General features: G+C 40.8%; 1 protein-coding gene across 1 annotated transcript in view; it reads left to right on the top strand.

The window, feature by feature from the left end:
• The window catches only part of SORCS3 (sortilin related VPS10 domain containing receptor 3), a 304,161-nt gene that overhangs the window by 220,466 nt on the left and 62,615 nt on the right, over nt 1-21,080 (top strand). Inside the window, exons 7-11 of the mRNA XM_074831647.1 lie at nt 1,743-1,861; nt 14,657-14,746; nt 17,738-17,917; nt 19,630-19,776; nt 20,264-20,366. Of these exons, the coding sequence (XP_074687748.1) occupies nt 1,743-1,861; nt 14,657-14,746; nt 17,738-17,917; nt 19,630-19,776; nt 20,264-20,366 (639 nt within the window). The remainder of the gene's footprint in view (nt 1-1,742; nt 1,862-14,656; nt 14,747-17,737; nt 17,918-19,629; nt 19,777-20,263; nt 20,367-21,080) is intronic.

Genomic DNA, 21,080 nt, shown 5'->3' on the forward strand with positions numbered 1-21,080 from the left:
GAGGTAAATAGCAGCTTCGAACCAAGTGTGTATGTGTCTGATGAAGAACCTTAATTAATCCCAGCTGAGAGTCCAACCTCTTTACTGCTGCTGGTATTTTATGCTGGGAGAAAGCACAACTCTGATACTCCAGTTATTTGGCACTGTCTCTAGGTCAGATATTTTTCACCATGCCCTTTAATTACCTCCAAATACTCTGAGCTGGCACCAGCAACAATTTCTGCTGCTTTAGCATTATCAGTGGGACTACATTTTCATTAGCACACCAGACCTATGCAACTGCTCTGAATCAGCCATGTAGCCCTTATTAACCTGGAAATCCCAGTGCCTCAACCCAGAACCAGGTCTGCAGCCTTTAAACATGGACTTTCAGTCATGTGACTGGGCATGAACCTTTATTAGATTAAAGGTTGGTTGTAGTTTGTGACTTTTTTAAAACAGTATCTTTTTTGAAATTACTCATGTTATCAGTGCCTCTGACTTGCATTCTTTTTGTCTCTTGGTGGGACAAGGCTGTGGAAGGGGAAACTGCTAGTTTGTGAACCTTGTCTTTGAATCTGGGAAGGCAGTTAGCTGAGTGTCAGAGGATTTCAGTTGTGCCCCCTAGTGCTTTCCACTTGAACCACATTTTACTGTCACTGGAAAGACACAGACTAAGGACAATAACAGGTTTTATGGGATGGAGAATCCTGTAAGCAGCTCTGCTAGGCTAGTTACTGTAACTTAAGATTCCCTTTTATCCTTTTGGGCTCAGTTTGACAAGATCCTAGGTAAGATGCAGTTGTGAACTAAAATCACTGCACCAGGCTCACCCCAGCCCTTATAAATTCATTGTTTTCTTCATTGATGGTCTGCCTTCACCCTTTGTAGAAAAGCGAACAAGTGTGTGAATCTAAGAAGCTGGTAGAAGTGCCCCAGTATAAAAGATATGACCCTTTTATCACTGTAGTTGTCATCTTTGTTGTATTTTCATTTTCTTCCTAATTTGCAGTTTTCAGAAAAGCAGTTGAAAGACAGAGATGGCATATTTAGATTACATACATCTAGACACACAGTGCCTTGATTGTTTTGTTTCATGAGATTCTTTCTTAGCCTGAGTGAAATAATGCTTAATCCCCTATAACCAGTGCCAACTCGCTGGAGGTGATCATGTTTCTTCTTGCCACTCTGAGCAACTTTCTGAATTTTTGCTTTTGCCTTGTATCTTCTTTATGTTCTTCTCCCAGTGCTGTTCCTTCTCTCAAGCAATGCCAAGGACTGACAAGGCCTCCCATTAGTGTGCTGGTTTGGGCTTTTTCTTCTTGTGTGTTACTTCCACAATTAAAACAAGTCACCAAGGCTGGGGTATTTCAGGGAGAGGATGGGAATATAATTCCCAGCAGGGTAGTGGAATTGATAAATTCTGTCTGAGTGGCTTTTGAAATCTTCTTCACCATATGGTCTCATCATCAGTTTTCTGATGCATTTATGATTTGAACCCTCCATTTATGGTTTGAACTCCAATATCCTGAGGGAAGTCTGCACAATGGGGAAGGGAATGGTGGATGTGGAGGTGTGATGAATTCCTGACTCCATAGAGCAGTTAAAGTTTTGAAGGCTGGAGGTAGATCATGCAAAAATATCTATCTAGTTGGAGGTGAGAGACTTCCCTTCAGAGACCTTCTTTCGAGCTGATGCTGATGTTTGCAGACAACAGGCTCCTACCTGGGCATTTCTCATGTGTACATATTCTCCCATTACAGACACTCACTATTTGACCTGTCGGATCCAAGAGTGCTCAGAGACCAAAAGGAGTGGGCCATTTTCGCGCTCCATTGACATCAGCTCCCTTGTTGTTCAGGATGAATATATCTTCATCCAGGTACGTTGGCTTGATACAAATGTGACATGAATTCTGTCTGCACAAGGTATTTGTTCTGTGCAAGAGAGGAGGCATATTTTTAGGACTAGTCCATGGGATCGCAAGTCATAAGAGCTGGGAGTCTCTGTACCTGCCTGTTATGGACTGACTGTGCAGTCTGGGACAAAACAGTTGATCTCTGCTCATCACTTGTCTCATGGTGAATCTGGTATATTTTGGAAGTTCATTTGTCAATAATCATAAGGGTTCATGGGTTTCACAGAAGCTCTAACTTCGTATTGTTGTGGCTACTTGGAAAATACAAAGAAGCTAGTGATGAATTGGAGAGAACAAAGAAGAACAAAGGAAAAGTGTGAGTAATCATTTTAACAAATGGAAAGGTTTATGCTGATTTGACAGTCAAGTAATGCTAATGGAGCGAACAAAGATCTGCAGTAGGAGGTAAAATAGTAGAGAGACTGGAAAAAGATGTTACAGGGCAACTTCAAAGTGGAAGATGGCTGTAAATTTGTCAGCTGGTTGGTGATGATTTTGGAGATGAGGAGTGACAGAAATTGGATGAGAAACTACTTGTTTTTGAGATTTTTCTGAGAATACATGGGCTGGATGGAACAAGGCCATCTCTCCCAATTTCATACCTGTGGAAGTGTGAGAATGAATAGCACAGTATAGAAGAACACTTCCTGAAGATGTGCCATTTATGTGAAAACTGGGAGCCAGGCTGCAGTGATTCCAGGATGTAGAAAGCTCAGGAGACAAGAGATTACAGACATGATGATGTTAACTGCTTGTCACCAATGCTGAAGAGGGGGAAATGAGATGAAATGAGATGGAGCTTGGATCCAGGTGGTACAGAAGAGACATATGCTTCCCTTTTTGAGCAAGACTGGGTTACGTTAATCTTCTATTTTACATCCTTGTGGGAACATTTTTTGTGAATGTATCCAAATTATAAGAAAGTTCTCTGTTTATCGTGAAATTTTCTTAGAAATGGGAGTTTAAGTGAGAAGGCTGATAATTCTGTGCTGGAATTAGGTGGAGGACTGGATCCATATGACTTGGGAGAACTGCAATATGGAAACTGCATGCACTTGAGTAACATTAGCAGATGTCTCCTGTGAGTAGGGGAATCTGCTGCTCTGGAGATGGCCGATTGCTATGGGAGCCACAGCTCCCCTCATTCCCCCATGAAACCCAGCCTGCTATCGCTTCCTTTGGCATCATAGGGAGATCCGTTGCTAGAAAACACTGAAAATGTAGCTTTTGAAACTTAGTAATTCATGATTTGGCTAGAGGCAATGGCTTTCCAATCGGTAAATGCTCTACTCTCCAAGGAGTATTTTAGAGAGACTCTCTTAATATGATGGTTTATGTCTGTGGCTGAGGGTATTGTGGAACATCCAATTCTTTAAGGCTAGCATGAGGCCTTACAGACATTTCTCATTCCACAGCTCCCACCTATGTGAAAAGAAGGCTGTTCTGTTTAGAAACTCGGGCTTGCTGTGAGGACATCTGCCTGGTGTGCACATACCTCTGCAAATGAGCAGTGAGCAGCTAAAGCTAATAGCTGCTAATTGCTTCAAGTTAAAAAAAACTCTGTGTGTGTTTGTGTGTATACAAACACATGCATATGTAATACTTCAAGTGCCTTGACTATCCTTAGCAATGTTTTATTACAGCTTGATGGGTGTTTGAATTGAAAATCATATACCCACACTGTTAAAAAATGTTAAATACACACACTGAACATTTCTGCTGCTTTGGGCAGGAGACTCTCCCTTTCACAGGTTGTCTATCATGTTCCCTCTTTTTTGTGTCACACTTGCAGGATTCCTGACTGTCCAGCAGCCTGTTGTAAGTGGCTGCAGAAACAGGGCATGGATTGAGTCCATGTAGTACTTGAATAACACGCAGACACTTCAGATTCACAGCACACACCTCTCTGAGCTGCAGGTGTGTTAAATCCACTGTGTCCAGCATACGGTTGATGGGTTATGCAGAGTGTTTGCTGGGTACATATGTAGGAGTGCTGATATGTCCTGGGTGTATTAGTCTCACAAGCCATGTGATATAGCTGCCTATTATGGGATGTGTCAAATTGATAGTGTGTGCAATGTCTCATGCATATCATTCTGTCTGGATAATCTTGGACAGGAATACGGGAGCCAGCTCTTTTGAATTTCAAATATTAGACAGAGATGAATAAATAAATATCAAATTAAACGTTAAGAACCTGGTGAGCTTTAATAGCTGCATAAAAAATGGGTGCATGAGTTCTGATCTGTCTGTGCTGGAACAAATAACGTCTTGGAGTAGAGAGAGGAACTAGTTTCCTCTAACTTTTGTCATGAAAACAGACTTTTAGTCTAGACCAGTAGTCTGTGTTCCTCTAAAGTGAGTGGAGAGATCAAAATGTTTGGGGGCAATTTATCTTCTCCTATTGCACCTATTGCAGGATGAGATGGGTGTCTCTGAAATATGCCTCTCTCACTAATATTAGAAGGAACCTAAGTATAGCTTAGAGAAATAACTTTTTGATAGCTAAAATTAGGGAAGATGAATCCCAGCAGTTGATACCAACATTTTAGATTATCTGCATACAGTTATTTACTAGTGAATATCCATTTTAATCAAGTTGGTGAACAGGCCTGTAGTGTAAGATTCTTGGGAAGCATTAACCTGGGTAACTGTGCACTCAAAGCAAATGTGATACTATTGTGCATAATGGATAGGGGAAAGTAAAATACAGAAGATGTTATAGGGCCATTATAAATCAATGATTCCATATAATTTGGAATACTGTTGTGCAGCACTTCTGAAAGGGTCTTGCAAAAATGCAGTGCAAAGAAAAAAAATGAGAATGATCCTATGCTTGAAAAAAACTTGCCCGTGAAGAGAGTTTGAAAAGACTGGGATTGGTTACCAGGCAAAGGAGATAAATAACATAGCACATGATGAAAAATGTAAAAGGTAATGAAGAAGGAAGGAGGAAATAGCTACTGAGAGAGTAGGAAGAATTCTTATGAATAAAACAGTAGGTGATCACTCTGAATTTATTGATTGACTTTCTATTTGATTGATCAATAGTTATTTAAGGATGCCTAACACATCACTAAGATTGGATAATTCTGCATAAATTGATACATTAAGAGAAAATCCTGCCCTCTCTTGTGTGTGTAAGTTTCCATTCAGCTCACAGGATTGCTCTGATGTATCCAGGAGTCAGTATCATCATCATCTTTCATGGTTAATACTTAAAATTCATACAGCTTTCAGAGCAGGTCATTTATTTGTGAGAAAACCTTGGAATATGTCTGAATTTATTTACTGTACCAAAAAGGAGCTAATTTGATGAGCAACTTTGCCATTAAGGTCAGTGTCAGTTGTGTTCAATTATATAGCTGTGCAGTAGTGGAGCCCATACTTTCTCTACAGCTATAACGTGCCATTCTCTATAGCTGTACCACACCTTTCCTTATTGGTGCCTGTGAGTACTTGTTACTGAGGTAGTATCACTTTCTAAACTTAGGTGCAGACATAATGTGCAACTGCCTATAAGATTTGACTTCCTGACAATTACCTGAACTGCTACAGTATTCTTATGTGCAGAGCCTACATTGTAAGACCCAGGGGTCAGGGATAGTCTTTTGTTTTATGTATGAATCTAGTTTATTGATATTTTGGAGAATTTCTATGGTAAAAATAAATCACGGGGAATTCTGGGAAAAATACTTTTCAGGCAAGTCTTGTATCAGGATTTCTAATAGAATTGCTCAGGTTGCTGAAAAGAGTCTAAAATGCAAGAGGCTTTAACGAAAATAGGGATTACTTTTCAGGAGATTCTGTTTTGAGTGAGAAAGCATTAGTTGGAGAAAATCTTGTTATTTTCCTACAAGTAAACAAATAACATCAGTGCTATTTAATTCTTTAAAGACTAAAGAGAAGAGCAGGAATGATGTGTGTATGTTTCCTTGCCAACAGATTAAAACTTTCCACTGAAAATGCAAGAAAGCATGAGCAAATGTCATCACTTATTGCAGGGAGTGAGGAGAGTCTGGGCCAAAAACAGTCTTAGTACAATATTGCTTATTTGTGGTGGTCTGAGAACCCCTAAGGGGGTATGAATACAGCAGTGCATTCACTGGAAATCAGCTTTGTTCTGGGACAGTGGTTTCTGCAGAAAACAACATTGATGTGGACAGACCTACAGCTGCCATAGGGAGCTAATTATTGCTAAGTTAAAGTTGTTGTTAAGTATTCTTAAGTTAAGTAGTTGTTCCCAGTTGCCCAAAGGTTATGTGCAAGCTACCTCAGGTACAATAGCTGGGTGGCTGGGGTCCTGTGTTGGACAAGCCTGTCCGCTAGTGGGAACTGATGACATTCCCAATCCACTGGTGCAGATCCATGTAGGGGCTGTATTTTCACACAGAACCCAAGGTATCAGGAGAGGGACAGTGATAGTGATGAAACTTCAGAATGTGTGGCATGAAGACTGGTGGCAGTACTGCTGTTATGGCACTGGTGGCATAAGGATGTAAGTGAGACAGAGTTTACAGGGAGAGGTAGTATTTTTTACGAGGTTGGAATTGATAGATTTAGAAAAGGGACAGATAAGCTTTTGGGCATACTCATGAGATCCTAAGGGACTTCAGGAAGGATTTGGTCTCTGAAAATTGTCCTTTCATTTTTTTTCCCTAGCTATAGATGTATGTCTCATAAAATATGTTTTCTCCCCCTATTAATCTTGTTGTGTTTTCCTGTGTAAACCCTTCAGTGTGTGGCTTTCCTCCCAGAGGTCATACCAGTCTAGTTCAGCGTCTAGTTAACACTGTCCCCATTCCTCCCCTAAGCTTCTGTCTCTGTCAGTGCATGGAGACCCTCAGGGTAACTTTGGCCTTTTTGATTTGAACTGGCTGTAAGTCAGTGCAGAGATGTGTGGATGGGCGATCAATACCTATCTTGATTGGGTTTTATGTCTTTATTTTTCTCTGGGATGGTGCAGACTCTGCTATCTCAACAGAGTGCAGCTGAAGTCGATCTGAAATGTAGCTTGGACTTTCACCACTTTCTGTGGCAGTGACAAAGCTACTGGGCATAGAAGACTCCTCAGAAATTTAGAAGCTGATACCTGGTTTGAATTTGGGGGTGATGCCTGTTTTCTCTAGCAGGCCAAACAAATGTCTCTGGAGATAAACACTCTCAGATCTGCCTTTGGCTGATGGTCTCACCTCATAAGGACAAGGAAGGACACCTGCAAGCTCTGATTGAAAAGGGCTGGCAATTTGCTTCAGACCTTGCTCCATTTCCACTTTAAATGGGAAGTTCTTTGCACCATTAACCAGAGAGGCATGCTGGAAGGCAGTACGTTATCACTTTCCAAGGCCTTTAAAGAGTGGGAACATGGGTGCCCCTTCCCTTTTCCACTCCCATAGCATAATTTATCAAGGTGTTTAACTGCAGACTGAAATTCATAAGAGGATCTTGTCTCTCACCTGGCCTCTCCTGCCATTTCACCTCTTGGGAAGCTTTCTTGGCAGCTTTCTATGCCATTTCATTTGTGATTCAGTCTCCTGGGAACCCTGGGAACTGCACAGTTCTCTCTTGATTCTAGATACCTTCAGGTCAGGTTGTCCTGGGACATATGAAGGCCCCATGTCCAAAAAGCTAAGCTGTTCTCATGGTTGCCCTTTTTTTTGAGGTTGATGTGATGAAGGAAGAAAGGAGTGTGAGGGTGCTGAGAAGGGAGAGAGAGTCTTGGCTGTGGTTATTAATCCTCCTGAATGTGGTGGGGTCTGTAGTGTTACCATATAGGAGCAGGGCATAGTGGTTATGTGTAGCTTGCACATGCAGCAGTGTGGGAGAAGCTGCAGTTCTTCTAGATGGCAGGAATGCCATGTGGAAAGTGAAAAGTTTAAATCAAACTGCTCTTCATTGGTACCGATCATGTGTCTGGCTCTTCTTCACCCTCTGAAGTAATTTTGTGCATAGAAGACTTTTCCTTAATTCAGAGAGTTGCACAGCAGGGCAGCATCTCAGCCTGCTCACTAGCATGAGAAAGAATGAGTAAACCCAGAGTTTCTCCAGATGTTGTTGTGGGGTGCAGCTAAGTGGAACTCTTACAGTACATATCTGAATAATTCCTCTGGCTCAGAGGAGCAAACACTTCTGCCAAAAACTGCTGAACCAATTCACTCTTCTTTTGCATCAGAAGGTCTCCATAAAACATACACAGATGCCAGTATTCACCCACAATCACTGATAGCTTCTTATAGAACCTATGGATAATATTGCTTTATTTGGATGCCTGGAGTCTCATCAGAGTGTGTCCAAAAATTTCTGAAGTAATTTGATGGAAAATGGCTTTTGCAGAAAATGCCTTTTTATTTATTTGTTTGTTTTTATCTGAATCAAATTCTGTTTTTACCAAAGTGGATATATTTATGAGAACTTTTTTTTCAGGCTCAGTGAAAAGAAAAATATTATTTATAGCCTTAGAACTGGGGTTGGGGGACATTTCTCTAAGGTTTTATAGAGGGGAACAAAAAAATTTCTAATTTTATGAGCTAAATATGTCTAAGCTTAGCTCAGAGTAGTAGTTTATTACTATTACTGGTTCTAACTGTGTTTAGGAAAACTTGGAAGTGCTTATGTTTTGTAGGACATGAGTGTATGTTTCAAGTTTATTGGGTATTTAGGACTAGGATAAATGAGCATATCTGCTGAACTGAAGTCAGTTATCAGGTGAGTAGACTTCAACCAGCAGCCACAGCTGTGATTATGCCAATTCATATGGATTCCTGACCTCAGTTCTCAAGCTGTCAATTTAATAACTTAAATAAGTAGCAAATTTTCCCAGGAATAAAGAAAGGAAAAAGATTTTTATTTTAGATTTTTTTTTTTTTAAATGTGAAACTTCTCAGCAGTGAAACAAGATAGGAGGGGAGAAATTAAACTTTGATTTCCTGGTCTAGAGCTTTCTCTTTATTTTCATAGAAGCTAAATACACCATGTTCAAATATATATTTCTTTCCTTCATTTTTTAACTAGGAGCCAAAGGTCTTAACAGAAATCAATCCATGCAATTTATTTTTAACTTCACCCTGCTTAGCTACGATTGATTTTTATCTTTGCGATCAATGGTAGATAAAACGGCTTGGCGGGACAATGGAGCACTCTCCAACTTGTAGGGTTTGGTCTTTGAGTCTTTTATTGAAGAAATCATTAAAAGCTTATTATGAAACTAATAGGATGAAGACGTTTAAATGATGAACACGATTACACCTGTTTTACTGGTGAATAATGTCTACTACAGCTGATCTTCTCTTGCCCCTATTTAAAATGCTGGACAGCACTCCAGTGGGGGAAATTAATCCATACAGATGAAAGAAAGTGCATCCTAGGTGCTAGTTAAAAGCTCTTCTTAAAGCAAGGCAGGCAGTAAGTAGTTAGCTACTTTCCTATTCACTGCAGAGTGCTCTTCATCCATTTCTAGCATTTTTTCATCTTTGCTGTGCCAAATACCAGATTTGGAACTTGAACCTAAATATCTGTTGATAAAAACTTATTAACATTTTCCTTTGTTTATTTCTATTTATTTTATTTCTAGGGCTTTTTGTGCTGTACTTTCTTTCATCACTCTCTCCCCTCCCCTCATGTTGTCTCATTTATCAGCAGTGTCTGCAGCTGAAGATGTAAAGGATTACCTTGGCATGTTCCCTCTGAAATCCTTCAAAAGGAGATTTAATGTGTACAGTTATGCTCCTCTCTTAAGTTGGTTTCTGTGTGGGTAACGTGCATTTGCAGCTCTAACATGGCTCGTGTTTTGGTGTAACTGTGCAGATTTTCTCCAGGAGTTGCATTTAAAACAAATCCCATATTTTCACTAAAGATTACTCTGTCCTATAGCTGTGCCATCATAGCTCTGAGGGGAGAGGGAAGTGAACAGGGACTGGGCCAGTATAATAAATGCTCCTTTATCTTAGCAAATTTTCACTGATGGGTCTGACACTCTAGAAAGTGGCATGTTTTCAAAGCCTGCTGAAATTACCAGGCAGCTTGAGGGTGGTTGGCACACACACTAATCTGTATGTCTCTGTAGCACACTCAGGTAATTGCATGTTGCTTTAATGATTGTGCAGAAGGTATGATATTAATGAAAACCACAGGGAGATAATTCAGACTAGATGGTGCCTATTGTGGTGTGATTTATGCTGGGGAAATAGAGAACCTCAGTACACAGAAATATCTGGAAGATGGTTTGTCCTGGCCGTGGTGAATAATCATGAAGGAAGATTATATCAAGCTCATGCAGATATGTTCTTCCTCATCTTCTGAATCTCTTGTAACTGGCATTGGGATTAGGCTTGGGAGAGAAAGCACAACTTTTCAATCCTCATGCTGACAAAACTGTGCAAGACCTAGAGAGTAGCTAGCTCTGAAGAACACCCAAATCCCTTGCTAAAGGTGTGAGTGTAGCAGCCTGCCTGCATAACTTGTCATCACTCGTCTGTGCTAATGTGATTTAGGAGATTTTATGCCCACTAGGAGAAAGGGTAACTAAAGTTAAAGCAGCAAGGAGGGATGCCAGGGTGCCCTATGGAGGTGGAGAACACAGATCCAGGATGCCATTACAATACTGATAGTGTTTTTCAACTTTTGACTTTTACTAACTCATTTTATGTCACTGGGAAAGAGGGAACTCTACAAGCAGAGGAAATCACCTCAGAAAAAAATGAGGGGTTTATTGAAAATAACCACCAACTATGTACTATCAACTACTTACTATTAACAAGGAAGTTTAAAATTTGGTTCTGTGATGAACTGATTTGCTATGTACTGGTCTTGAAGTGTGAGATAAATTACAGGAATCACAAACCTCTAAACATGTCTGGTCATTGTGGGTTGATTTGTGCTATTACCAATTCTCTTTTACTTTGAACATTATCAACAGTGTAAAAAGTAGCTGACCCGTTCCAATAACTGTGCAGGGCAAGTGACTGTTATTGTAAACCACCCAGGCTGATAAACTACGTAGAAAAGACCCCTCCATTCTCTTACAGCCATTCACTTAGGAAGCGTCCGCTATCTGCACACTGTCACTTTTTCTCCACCAAGGCTGTGCCTCTAATATATGGTGTTTCATTGTCAGCATCAGTGAATGTTCCTTTAGGCTTTCTGCAAGTTCTTTGAGCAGCAGGAGGCAGATGGAATCTTGCTTAGCCCAGGGTCATGTCAGAGATTTAGTAGTCTATGTTTGTTAAATCAATACCTGCCTTACATTGGAAATAACAGGTCCCAGCATCAGCTAGCCAGGAAGATGAGAATGAAGCCTGGTACACTGTGATCTACAGTTCCTGACGTCATCTAGGTTGTCTCTATATTCTGGGACCTCATAACTCATTCTGCTTGCTTTCCAAACTCATTTAGACGACATGTGGTTTTTTGGTTAAGATGAACATCTAGCTAAGAAAAAATAGAAACAAAACCTTCCTTTAAAGAATCATATTCAATCATTAACATGAGAAATGGCTTAGTGTGTTTCTAGACATGTCACAGAAATTATGGAGATGGATAGATTCCATGACAGATTTTCTATAATTGTCTGCAGCCTTGTGAACATATTTGTTGTCTTCTATGTTTGATGTGCTCTGTCCCATTGCAGGTCAGGAGGGGGGATGAGTCAGCATACTGAAACTTTCAGGGCTTTAAAAGAGAAACTTCTTGTGTTTCTGTTCTTAAGTGTCAACTGATGTGAGACCAGACTTTGGTCTTGAAGCAAAATGTGGAAGTATTAAAGAAAAGTAGTAGATCATCAGTGGAGGGAGGAGGAAAGAATACAGGTTAGGGAAGACAGATGTGTTTAATGACAAATACACTTGTCCAAAGGAATAATTTCCACTGGCCAGAAGCCCAATTAAACACATAAAATAGAAATCCAGAAAAACAGATTAACGAACCAGTCATTAGCAAAGGAGGAAGAAAAAGACAAACCCAGCTAATTCTGTACTGAGCATGACAGATGAGCTTACAGCAAATAATTGGGTGACATTCATCAAATGTGAACTAAAAGGAGGCATTAGAGGGCAAAACACTATCATAATCTCTGGGATTTGCAGTGCTGGAGAGTTTGCTCATAGGAAAAGGAAAAGTTCATCAAAATAAATGAAGTTGGGCCTTCCAAAATTCATTCTCTACCACAGTCCTTGCCAAAACTGTATTGAAGGCTTGATCATTTTTTGGAACTGTTGTAACCGTGCCTGTAAATCATGCAAAGATGAGGGCCTGGCTTGGAAAAGCTTCACGCAACTCCTGCCAACAGAATTGTGGGTGGCTTCATATTAACTGGCTCAGAAAGACCATGGGCCACAACGATTTCTGTTTCTAAACCTTTCTCAAGGTGACCTAGTCCAGGTAGAGGACTGAAAGGAAGTTTAGCTAGTGCATAGTGAATGTAAACAGTATTTGAATCCCTCCTTCCTGCCTTAAAAAACAGACAAACAAACAAAGATCCAAACAAAAGGCCTTCAAGTACCAGTTTGCAGTGTCATAAAGCCAAAAAACCCTATCTTTTGAGTGTGGCAGACTTGGAGTAGATCTTGTCTTGACACAGAGGGGGAAATTGAATCACCCCTTGATATTTCTGCTACTGTATGTTCTTGTGATTAACTTGAAGATTGTTGCACTGTTCCCAATGTTAGTTAGTCATCACAGGATTTACAAAGTAGGTAAATATTCATGTCTGCATCTTAAAGATGAGTTGATGACCATGTCTCAGCCCATCAGAAGTGGATATTGAGCCCAGGGTCCTTACCAAGTAGCCACTGGACACATTTGGTCCTATCTGGACTCTGCTACAAATAATGATCTGGTGCTGAAATCATGAGTGGTGTAAAGTGAGTTCATGTGGCAGAGTTATATCATTTGAGAATTGGGATCTTCCACTGGAGGTCAGAAATATCACTAAGAGGGAATATTTAAATATTCCCTGTGCTATTTAGGTAATATGACCTAGAAGTATGGGATCCTTTGGGCAGTGCATCTACAGTTGATAGACACATACAGTTACTACAAACATGAAGTTTTGCCTTTGAGTTGGACTGAGCGTGAATCAACTGCATATCTGTTCTCTCCTGTGAAAACTTTATTTAGGTGTGGTAGTATTAGATGGGAAAGATATCCTTCAGCAATAACACTCTCAGCCCTTTCACCATCCTCACAGCTGGAGAGCAGGATCCCGAAATGCTGCTGTGCCAGTCCACAGTGCACTTTACATAAAATGAGAGTCAAGTGACTCCTGTTCTCTCCCTGTCTCTGCCACTGGCTTGTTTTGAGACTGAAGGCAAATCACTTTAGATTTTCATGTCTGTGTTTCCCCTTGACTTTAGCTATATGTTGTCTGTATAGAGTTTGTTTCCTGTCTTATGGGTCACTCTTCTGCCTTCTTATGGAGTGTGTGGTATAACGATGGTGGTTTTTTTCTTTTGGGAGCACTTAAAGGCAGCTATGATAACATTACAAGTAAAAGTGGGAAACAAGCAGAAGGGGAAGTCTTAGTGTAGAAGCCTGTCCTGTTTTTAAACCTTCCTTTCTTTCCAGTTCTTCAAACTGTCAATAGAAAAGCCTTATCTTGACTTGATTAGATATCAAAATTCATGACCTGTAATAGTGTCCTTCAAATGACAGCTTCTCTAGGGAAAAAAGCCACTATCTAGAGGTGATATCATTGCTGAGTATATAATTGATGCTATAGCAATATTCCATGTAAGCTCATTCTGAAATATCACTGTCAGATAAAAGGAAGCGTATCTAGGAGAGAATCTAGGACCTTTCTGTTAGCTTTATTGGAAACTTAAGAAGCCAACACACGACATTCCGTATAATACAGAAGTGCTTTGTGTATTGTTTTATCTTAAAACCTGCAAGACTGCCAAAACAGCAGAATATAGGAAATTCAGCGATGTAAGCCTTGTTGTAGCCAGGCCTGAAATGGTGCCAGAAAGAACACCCACAGCAAGAGTAAGTGACTAGTGACAGGTTTAAAATCCCATATTTTACAAATTATCAGGGCTAGATCTCATTGATGCATGGCATTTATGTGTAGCCTTTACAGCTCATTCAGTCCATAAAACTGCAGATTTGGATGTCTATCAGATCCTCCCCACATCCTCATTCAGAGACAGTATGATTTCAGAGAAACCAGTTTTATAGCGATAAAGAGCATCTAAGAGCTTAGCTCCAGCTTTCCAAGAGCACATTCATTGCATTTACTGTTTGCATTAAATGGTGCTAGTGTGGATCTCTGCTGTTAGTCACTGTAAAAGGTTGTTGGAAGACAAGCCTGGCCCTAAGGGACTTATCGTGCAAACCGACAAGACTGAGAAGCAGCAGAGAAAAGAGGTATTATCTCCTTCTTACAGGAAAGGAAAAGAAGCACAAAGACTTTAAATGACTTACCCAAAGTAGTCGTGCTGGAACCATCTGATGAAACCAGATCACCTTCTTTCTTCCACTCGAGACCTTGAACTTTATACCCACTTTTCCCTTTTTCGTAAGGTGTTAAAATCATGCTGGATTTAAAGCATGAGAGACAAAATGGAAAGTTCAATAGCACAGCTTAAATAAATAATGCTTCAGCCCTCTCAAGTCTGGGTTTTCTTTGGAGTTATATGGATGCTTTTAGGGACAGCTGTGGAAGTCATAGAAAAGATATCTGAAAGGTTGTCAAACCCTCTTAAAGGTGTCAGCATAGGGTTTCCTGGAAGGGTCATCATTCACTTTCTTTTGGTGTTTCCACAGGTGACAGCTGGTGGAAGAGCTAATTACTATGTGTCATACAGACGGGAGCCTTTCGCACAGATTAAATTGCCGAAATACTCTCTTCCTAAGGTGAGTGCACCATTTATGATGAACGCAGACATATATCATCTTGAATAGCACAGCCTGCCCAGTGGTGAAGCACCTCGGTGGGGCTCCTCTCTGGGGAGCTCCATTTGTTGTGCTACTTGAATGATCTTTCTTAAATACAGATTTGGGATCTTTACCTCTCTCTGCCTTTGATTAGCAAGCATTTCAGGAAGAACAGTTTTTTTCCTCTGTAAAGAGCAAATTGGAATGAACAGGCACCTCAGAAAACGGAGCTCAAACCGCCTTCTCCTTGACCAGTCTTCTATGAACAGCTTTCCCCAGTCCTACCCTGTTGTCTGTTAACGATTTATCTGTAAGCCTGACTGTGACACTGAGGGTCCTTGAGAACGGTTAGGATGCTGAGCACTGCTGCAGTTTCCATACAGCGAAAGAAGCACTCCACTGTCCCCATCTTATTGGCTGGGCATTGCCAAGAAGTCATGGAGGTGGAGTTGTCTCTATAAAGGTGGGCCTTATAGATGCTTTGGACACACAGAACTACTGTGTGATGCTGCTTAGGAGATGATTGAGATGGGCTAAGATTAACACCAACTGGCAAAGCTAGGAGGGAGGGAGGAAAGTTAGTACATCCCATACAACTGTGCCTGGATTTACCTTCTTAGGCCCTAGCTTTCTATAAGATCAAATGGTGCCAGTCTCAGCAAGGAGAATATGTGCCTGGAATTATACTCATATTCCATAGTGTAGTCATTGCTTGGGATTGTGTAGAACAGAAGGGACCAACCTTCCCAGTGCCTTGACTGGATACAAGTTTCTGGGTAGCCTAATGGGCAGCTGAGACTGTTGCTGTTCTTTGGAGCCTCAGAATGGCTGTTGAGGCTACTGTCATAGAGGGCTGATAATCAACAGTAGTCGCCTTCCCTTTCCTTCCACAAGTGAAAATTTCTTGGGATAATTGTAAGATAGTTGACTAGATTTGTCTTGTGGGCTGGATCTACCCTTCTGATTGCCTATGGGATATCTGCAGTTTAGCAGATACAGCATATTTTCTTTAATTTGTATCTGAAAACTTAAAAGTTGTGAGAAATTTGCATCTCACTCCCAGTGTTGCACCTCAACTTCTTCCCATTTGGGTTGATCACAGTCCATGGTGTATTGACACCTGCATAGCACAGATATAGTTTCTTTTGTTTGTCATTCCATGCTGGTGGTGTGGGATTCAGAATGTCTGACCACACGCCAACTTTTGGAAACCCTGCTGCCGTTTTTCAGGAGAAAAACATTATTCATGCTCCCACCTTATGGATTGGCCTTGAAAGCTGCCCCTCATTAAAAAGACAAGTGGATAGAGAGAATGACTGCCCTATGACTGTCCTGCTTTATTGACTGATGCTGTCACAGGTTGCTAGACTGTTATAAGACAGATTTGTTGGTGGCCCTGGTTTGGAATTGGTGCACAGTATAAAATCAGGGATACTTTTCTCATTTAAAAAAATCAAAAGTACTTTTAAGCTAGGTGTCATGGCAAAGTCTTCTAGCCATGTAAAGGAGGCTTGTTTATGCTGCCCTTAGTCACTAGAACATTTTTGCTGTACAGTAATAACTATACTGTCAGCAGTAGATTAATGAACTCTGCTGGAGTTGTACATATATGAGGCTGGCAATAGGGTAATGCAGTATTTCCACTGCAACTAGTCAAAACAGATTGAAGTCATTGGGTGTTTTGCTTTATTTTCACACTGCTGCAATAGGTCAGATCTGTACTTAATCTTTAAGGAATTAGAGCTGTTGAGCAAGAACAAACTTCCTGGTTTGGTCTTCCTTCATTGAGGGAAATGGCAAATCTCCCACTGATTGTGCTCACTGGGGCAGAATTAGGACCTCAAATGTTTTTTCTCTCCATCCCATGCTGATAGGCTATGTTAGCTCTATTAGAAATAACCCCATCTAATTAACCTCAACTTTTCATCTAGGTACCTCCCACAGAAGATTAAGTTTCCGCCTAGGCAAGTTGGGTATACTGAGCCGATCTTCCCCCATATATTCTTCCCAAAAATCAGGTCACTCAGTCCTTTGGGAGACTTCCAGAAGTATGGTTTCTCGATGCAGAAACAGTGCAAGAAATTAATCAAGGCTCCTTGCCACCCTGGGGAAATTTTAAATAGATACAAATAGATAAATGAAGTCCCACATAACCACAGTGATTTTGCTTTTAGCTGAACCAGTGTTAGTTTGTTCAACAACAGTGGCAAGGATGAAGTGCTTCAATACTCATCACCACCCTGGAAATCATTTCCATGAAGCTGCTTTAAAAGAATACTGAGAAAATACACTGTCACATCTCTTGATATTAAAACTAAATGGGGAAACCCTTGCTGGACTTTCATATCTTGGTCAGCAGCAGGAATCCAACAAAGGTTAGTAGGTGGATTATTTGATAGCCTGCATAGGGTGGGATAATAGATCTCAGACAAATACTCAATTAAAAAGTATGTTATTAAAAATCACTACCAGCATTAGATCAAACTGATCCCTATACCTCAGCTTCAAATAAATGTGAACTCCCAGTTTTTTTGAAACTGGTTCTTTACAAGTTGGAAATACAAGCTTGTTAGTTCAGCATGTGGATGGAATTGTCACTGCTTTTAGCCTGGTCCTACACCATGCTTAGTGACTATGAGGACTTCAGGCTCCAAGGTTTTGAATCTTCCGAGAGTGAAACTGACTTTCAAATTTATAAATAAAAAATGAAACTGGATGAAATTCCTTGAAGCTACCAAAAATGAAGAACACAAAACCCCTTCGCCCAGCTGGTGATCATTAAAAAAATGAAATGCAGAAAAGTCACAATGGTGGTAATTTATTGGCTTGCTGTAACAGAAAATTGTTTAACATACCTATAATTCATGCTCCATCTCCATTCTTCCATAAGTCATGGTAATTACTACATGTCCCAAAGGGCAAAGAAATACTGAGATTCTCAGTAATAGGCCTTTTGTCTTCTTTTAACAGGACATGCATATTATCAGCACAGATGAGAATCAGGTGTTTGCAGCTGTTCAAGAGTGGAACCAGAACGACACGTACAACCTGTATATCTCGGACACCCGAGGGGTGTACTTCACCCTGGCCTTGGAAAATGTGAAAAGCAGTAGAGGATTGGAGGGGAATATCATCATTGACCTTTATGAGGTATGTAGTAAAGGTCACCCTACAAAGAACAGCACCTGCTTGCTAGTTCAAGCAAGTGTAAATCTCTTACCAGCCTTTCAGGATCTTCATTTGTTTTGGGATCAGACCAGAGGCATTTACTGGATTTGATGCTGAGCTAACTCATGTGGGAATAGATGCAGTGCGTTCTGTTGCAGGTGTGACAAGGTGGTTGCTTTCAAGTCACTGACTGGGTAGCTATGTGGCATTTCTGAAAAGGAAAACCATTATCCTTCTGTTTTTCATCTTGGACAGCTAGAGACACGAGCTTGCAGGCAGGGAATGTGGATTCCACCTTTGTGAGCACTGAGCAGTTTACGAATTATATGAATTTGCACAGATATAACAGCTACCCTGGATCATCTTCCATTCTCATTTTTCTGCCAGGCCTTTCAGCCTTGGCCAACAGCAGTCCATTCAGAGCAGTTGATCCAGTTCCTGGTTTCTTCAGATCATTCTAGTTTGGGTATGTCATAACTCGTTGGATGAAAGGTCTGCTGAGATTCAGGGCTCAGTGCTTTGCCAGTAACAAACAACTAATAGATAATACTAATAGTAATGGCTGCAGGCTGACTTCTGCATGGAGAAATGTTTTTGCAGTTACATGTAGAAGTTAGGATTATACATTTATTTATTTCAGCCAGAATAAAACCCATTTAACATCATCATCATCAATTTGTTTATAAAAATCCAGGTAGTTTAAGGCAGTAAGAGAAAACCCACAAATAACGCATGGATCAGTATGAAGGGCAGGGTTTACATTTTATTTTCACCTAGTTAGATATATTTTCCTGCCTCTGAAAGAAAGATCTATTTCTGTGTTGTGATGAATCAGCTAAAATAAACCTGCCTCATCTCCCATTCCTGGGCAAACTCTGTATTTCCCACCTGTGTATCATAGATTCTTTACTATTAAATGCTGATAGAGATTTTCACAGGGTCATTCAAAGGGTAGTGTGACTCAGGGGGCTTTAGAGTAGAAGGATTTGCATCCTGACTGTTGCCAGGAAGTTGCAGATTTGCAGCAATTTCCTTCTTCCTGTGTCACTTTTACAGCTGTGCAAGAGACCAGACTCAACATGAAATCTTCCTGGGGACATTTAGACAGAACCATATTCTGCTGGAATGGGTTCTGATGACAAAAATCAAAACATTTGGAACAACTGGGTTGATTTTGACAGAATTTGGGAGTGGAAAGAAAGTGAGGAAATCAAGTTTGTGAAACATTGGAGTTTCAGTATATTCAGGATTTTCATCTTTTGTATAAAAGAAAAAAAAATACCACACAAAAAGATCCCACACTGCTTCTGATGTGACCTGCTGTCTCCCATGTTATGCCAATCTGGGAAGGGAGTGGAGCAGACCACATCCTCAAGCTCACAGAGCTTGTGTGTGACATGGTGCATGCTCTACCTTCAAGCCCATCATCAGCCTGTCCACAAGCACTGAAGGAAATCCAGAAGTGTCCTGTTTCCTAGGGATTTGCTCTGTGATCATCCTTGTCTTTTTCTTCCAGAGAGGAAGACAGTGCAAGGCCTTTCAGCTGAGCAGGCATCATTCACAGTCTTCAGAGGCTGGATTGAAATGACTTTATTGCTTTTTCAGAAACCTTCCACTCCTGAGGGTGCTCAGATGAGCCTTAATTTTGGCCTGTTCTTCCGATGTATTTTTTCATCTCTCTCCATTTTTCCTAGGTAGCAGGGATCAAAGGCATATTCCTGGCTAACAGGAAGATAGATGACCAAATCAAGACTTTCATTACCTACAACAAAGGCAGAGACTGGCGTTTGCTGCAGGCACCCGACACTGATCTAAGAGGGGATCCTGTAGTTTGCCAGCTGGTGAGTGGCAGACCTTTTCCAAAGCACAACTGACTCCTTCAGAGCTGCTTATTTTAGTCACTGGATTAACAAAACTCTGCCTGTGTTTTTTCTCTTGACCTGCTGGGGGTTAAGTGAATTAAGTAGATTTCTTTTTCTATAGCTTCCTAGATTTTAAGGGAAAATTCTGACTATCTTTTTTGACCTTTTTTATGGAAGATAAGTCAGAATAAGAAAGTTTCTGGGAAAAAGTACTCTAGATCAAATTGTTAAAAACAAGTGAAGACATGCTTGCTTGTAATGCAGCGTTCCTGCTTCTCTTCCGCTCAGCTACTTTTATGATGTTTATTCAGAAAATGAACATATGCTGCTATTTGTAACAGTGCTAAGAGCAGAGGGGTCATTTTCAGAAGGATCAGAGCATCTGTGTGCAGTCACCAAGGGTTCCTCTGATATTTAACTTGTTGTGTATTAAAGCTTCTGCCTTTTGTTTGTTTCCTGTCAACAGCCATTTTGCTCATTGCACTTACATCTGCAACTCTCAGAGAATCCATATACTTCAGGAAGCATTTCCAGCAAAGAGACAGCCCCTGGGCTGCTAGTGGCAACAGGTAAGAACGTAAGTGCTTCTCACCACTCACCCATGCCTCACTGGGAGCCTGAGAGTATAGAGGATGTTTCCTGTTGGTGTAAAAGCTTTCAGTTCTCTTTCTGAGCATGTTGAGCTAATTCACATTAACTCCCATTTGCTATGGGCTAGGAGAAGGCATGTGGCCCCTGACTTCAAAAAAGGTAATGCCTGTCAGGTATTTGTTGCTCTACAGTAACCCATATGCAGGTCTAAGCCCACACCTGAAAGGGATCATTACCAACTGGCATTACTATCTCCACTCACTTGACATCATTACAACCATTGATGTAGGTGTCTACCTGCTTGCTGGATTACCATGAATGAGAATAGGATCTGTAATTATGGCTACACTCCTAGGAGGTCTGAGTACCTTTCACCTTTTGAGTAGCAAGCACAGAGTTGACAGAAAGCCTGTCAGGTGAAGCCTGGACTTCATGATTGCCTGTCTTGTGCATGGCACCTACTTTCAAGACTATATTGCTCTAAGACTAGCAACACTTCATCAACACTGCATGGGTCATTGTTATTTCGGGTTGTTCTGCAAAACAGTGCTTTGGCAGGTTGTGATGTTTTAATGGCAACCTGCTACAGTGCTTCACAGTGGCAATGACTGACCCACTGTAATTAATCTGACAACTATCACAGGCCCTGTGTGCACACAGCATACAGCTTAGTCAGGATGGATGGGGCTACC

Source organism: Strix aluco, chromosome 7 (genome assembly GCF_031877795.1).
Source record: "Strix aluco isolate bStrAlu1 chromosome 7, bStrAlu1.hap1, whole genome shotgun sequence".
Classification (NCBI taxonomy): Eukaryota; Metazoa; Chordata; class Aves; order Strigiformes; family Strigidae; genus Strix; species Strix aluco.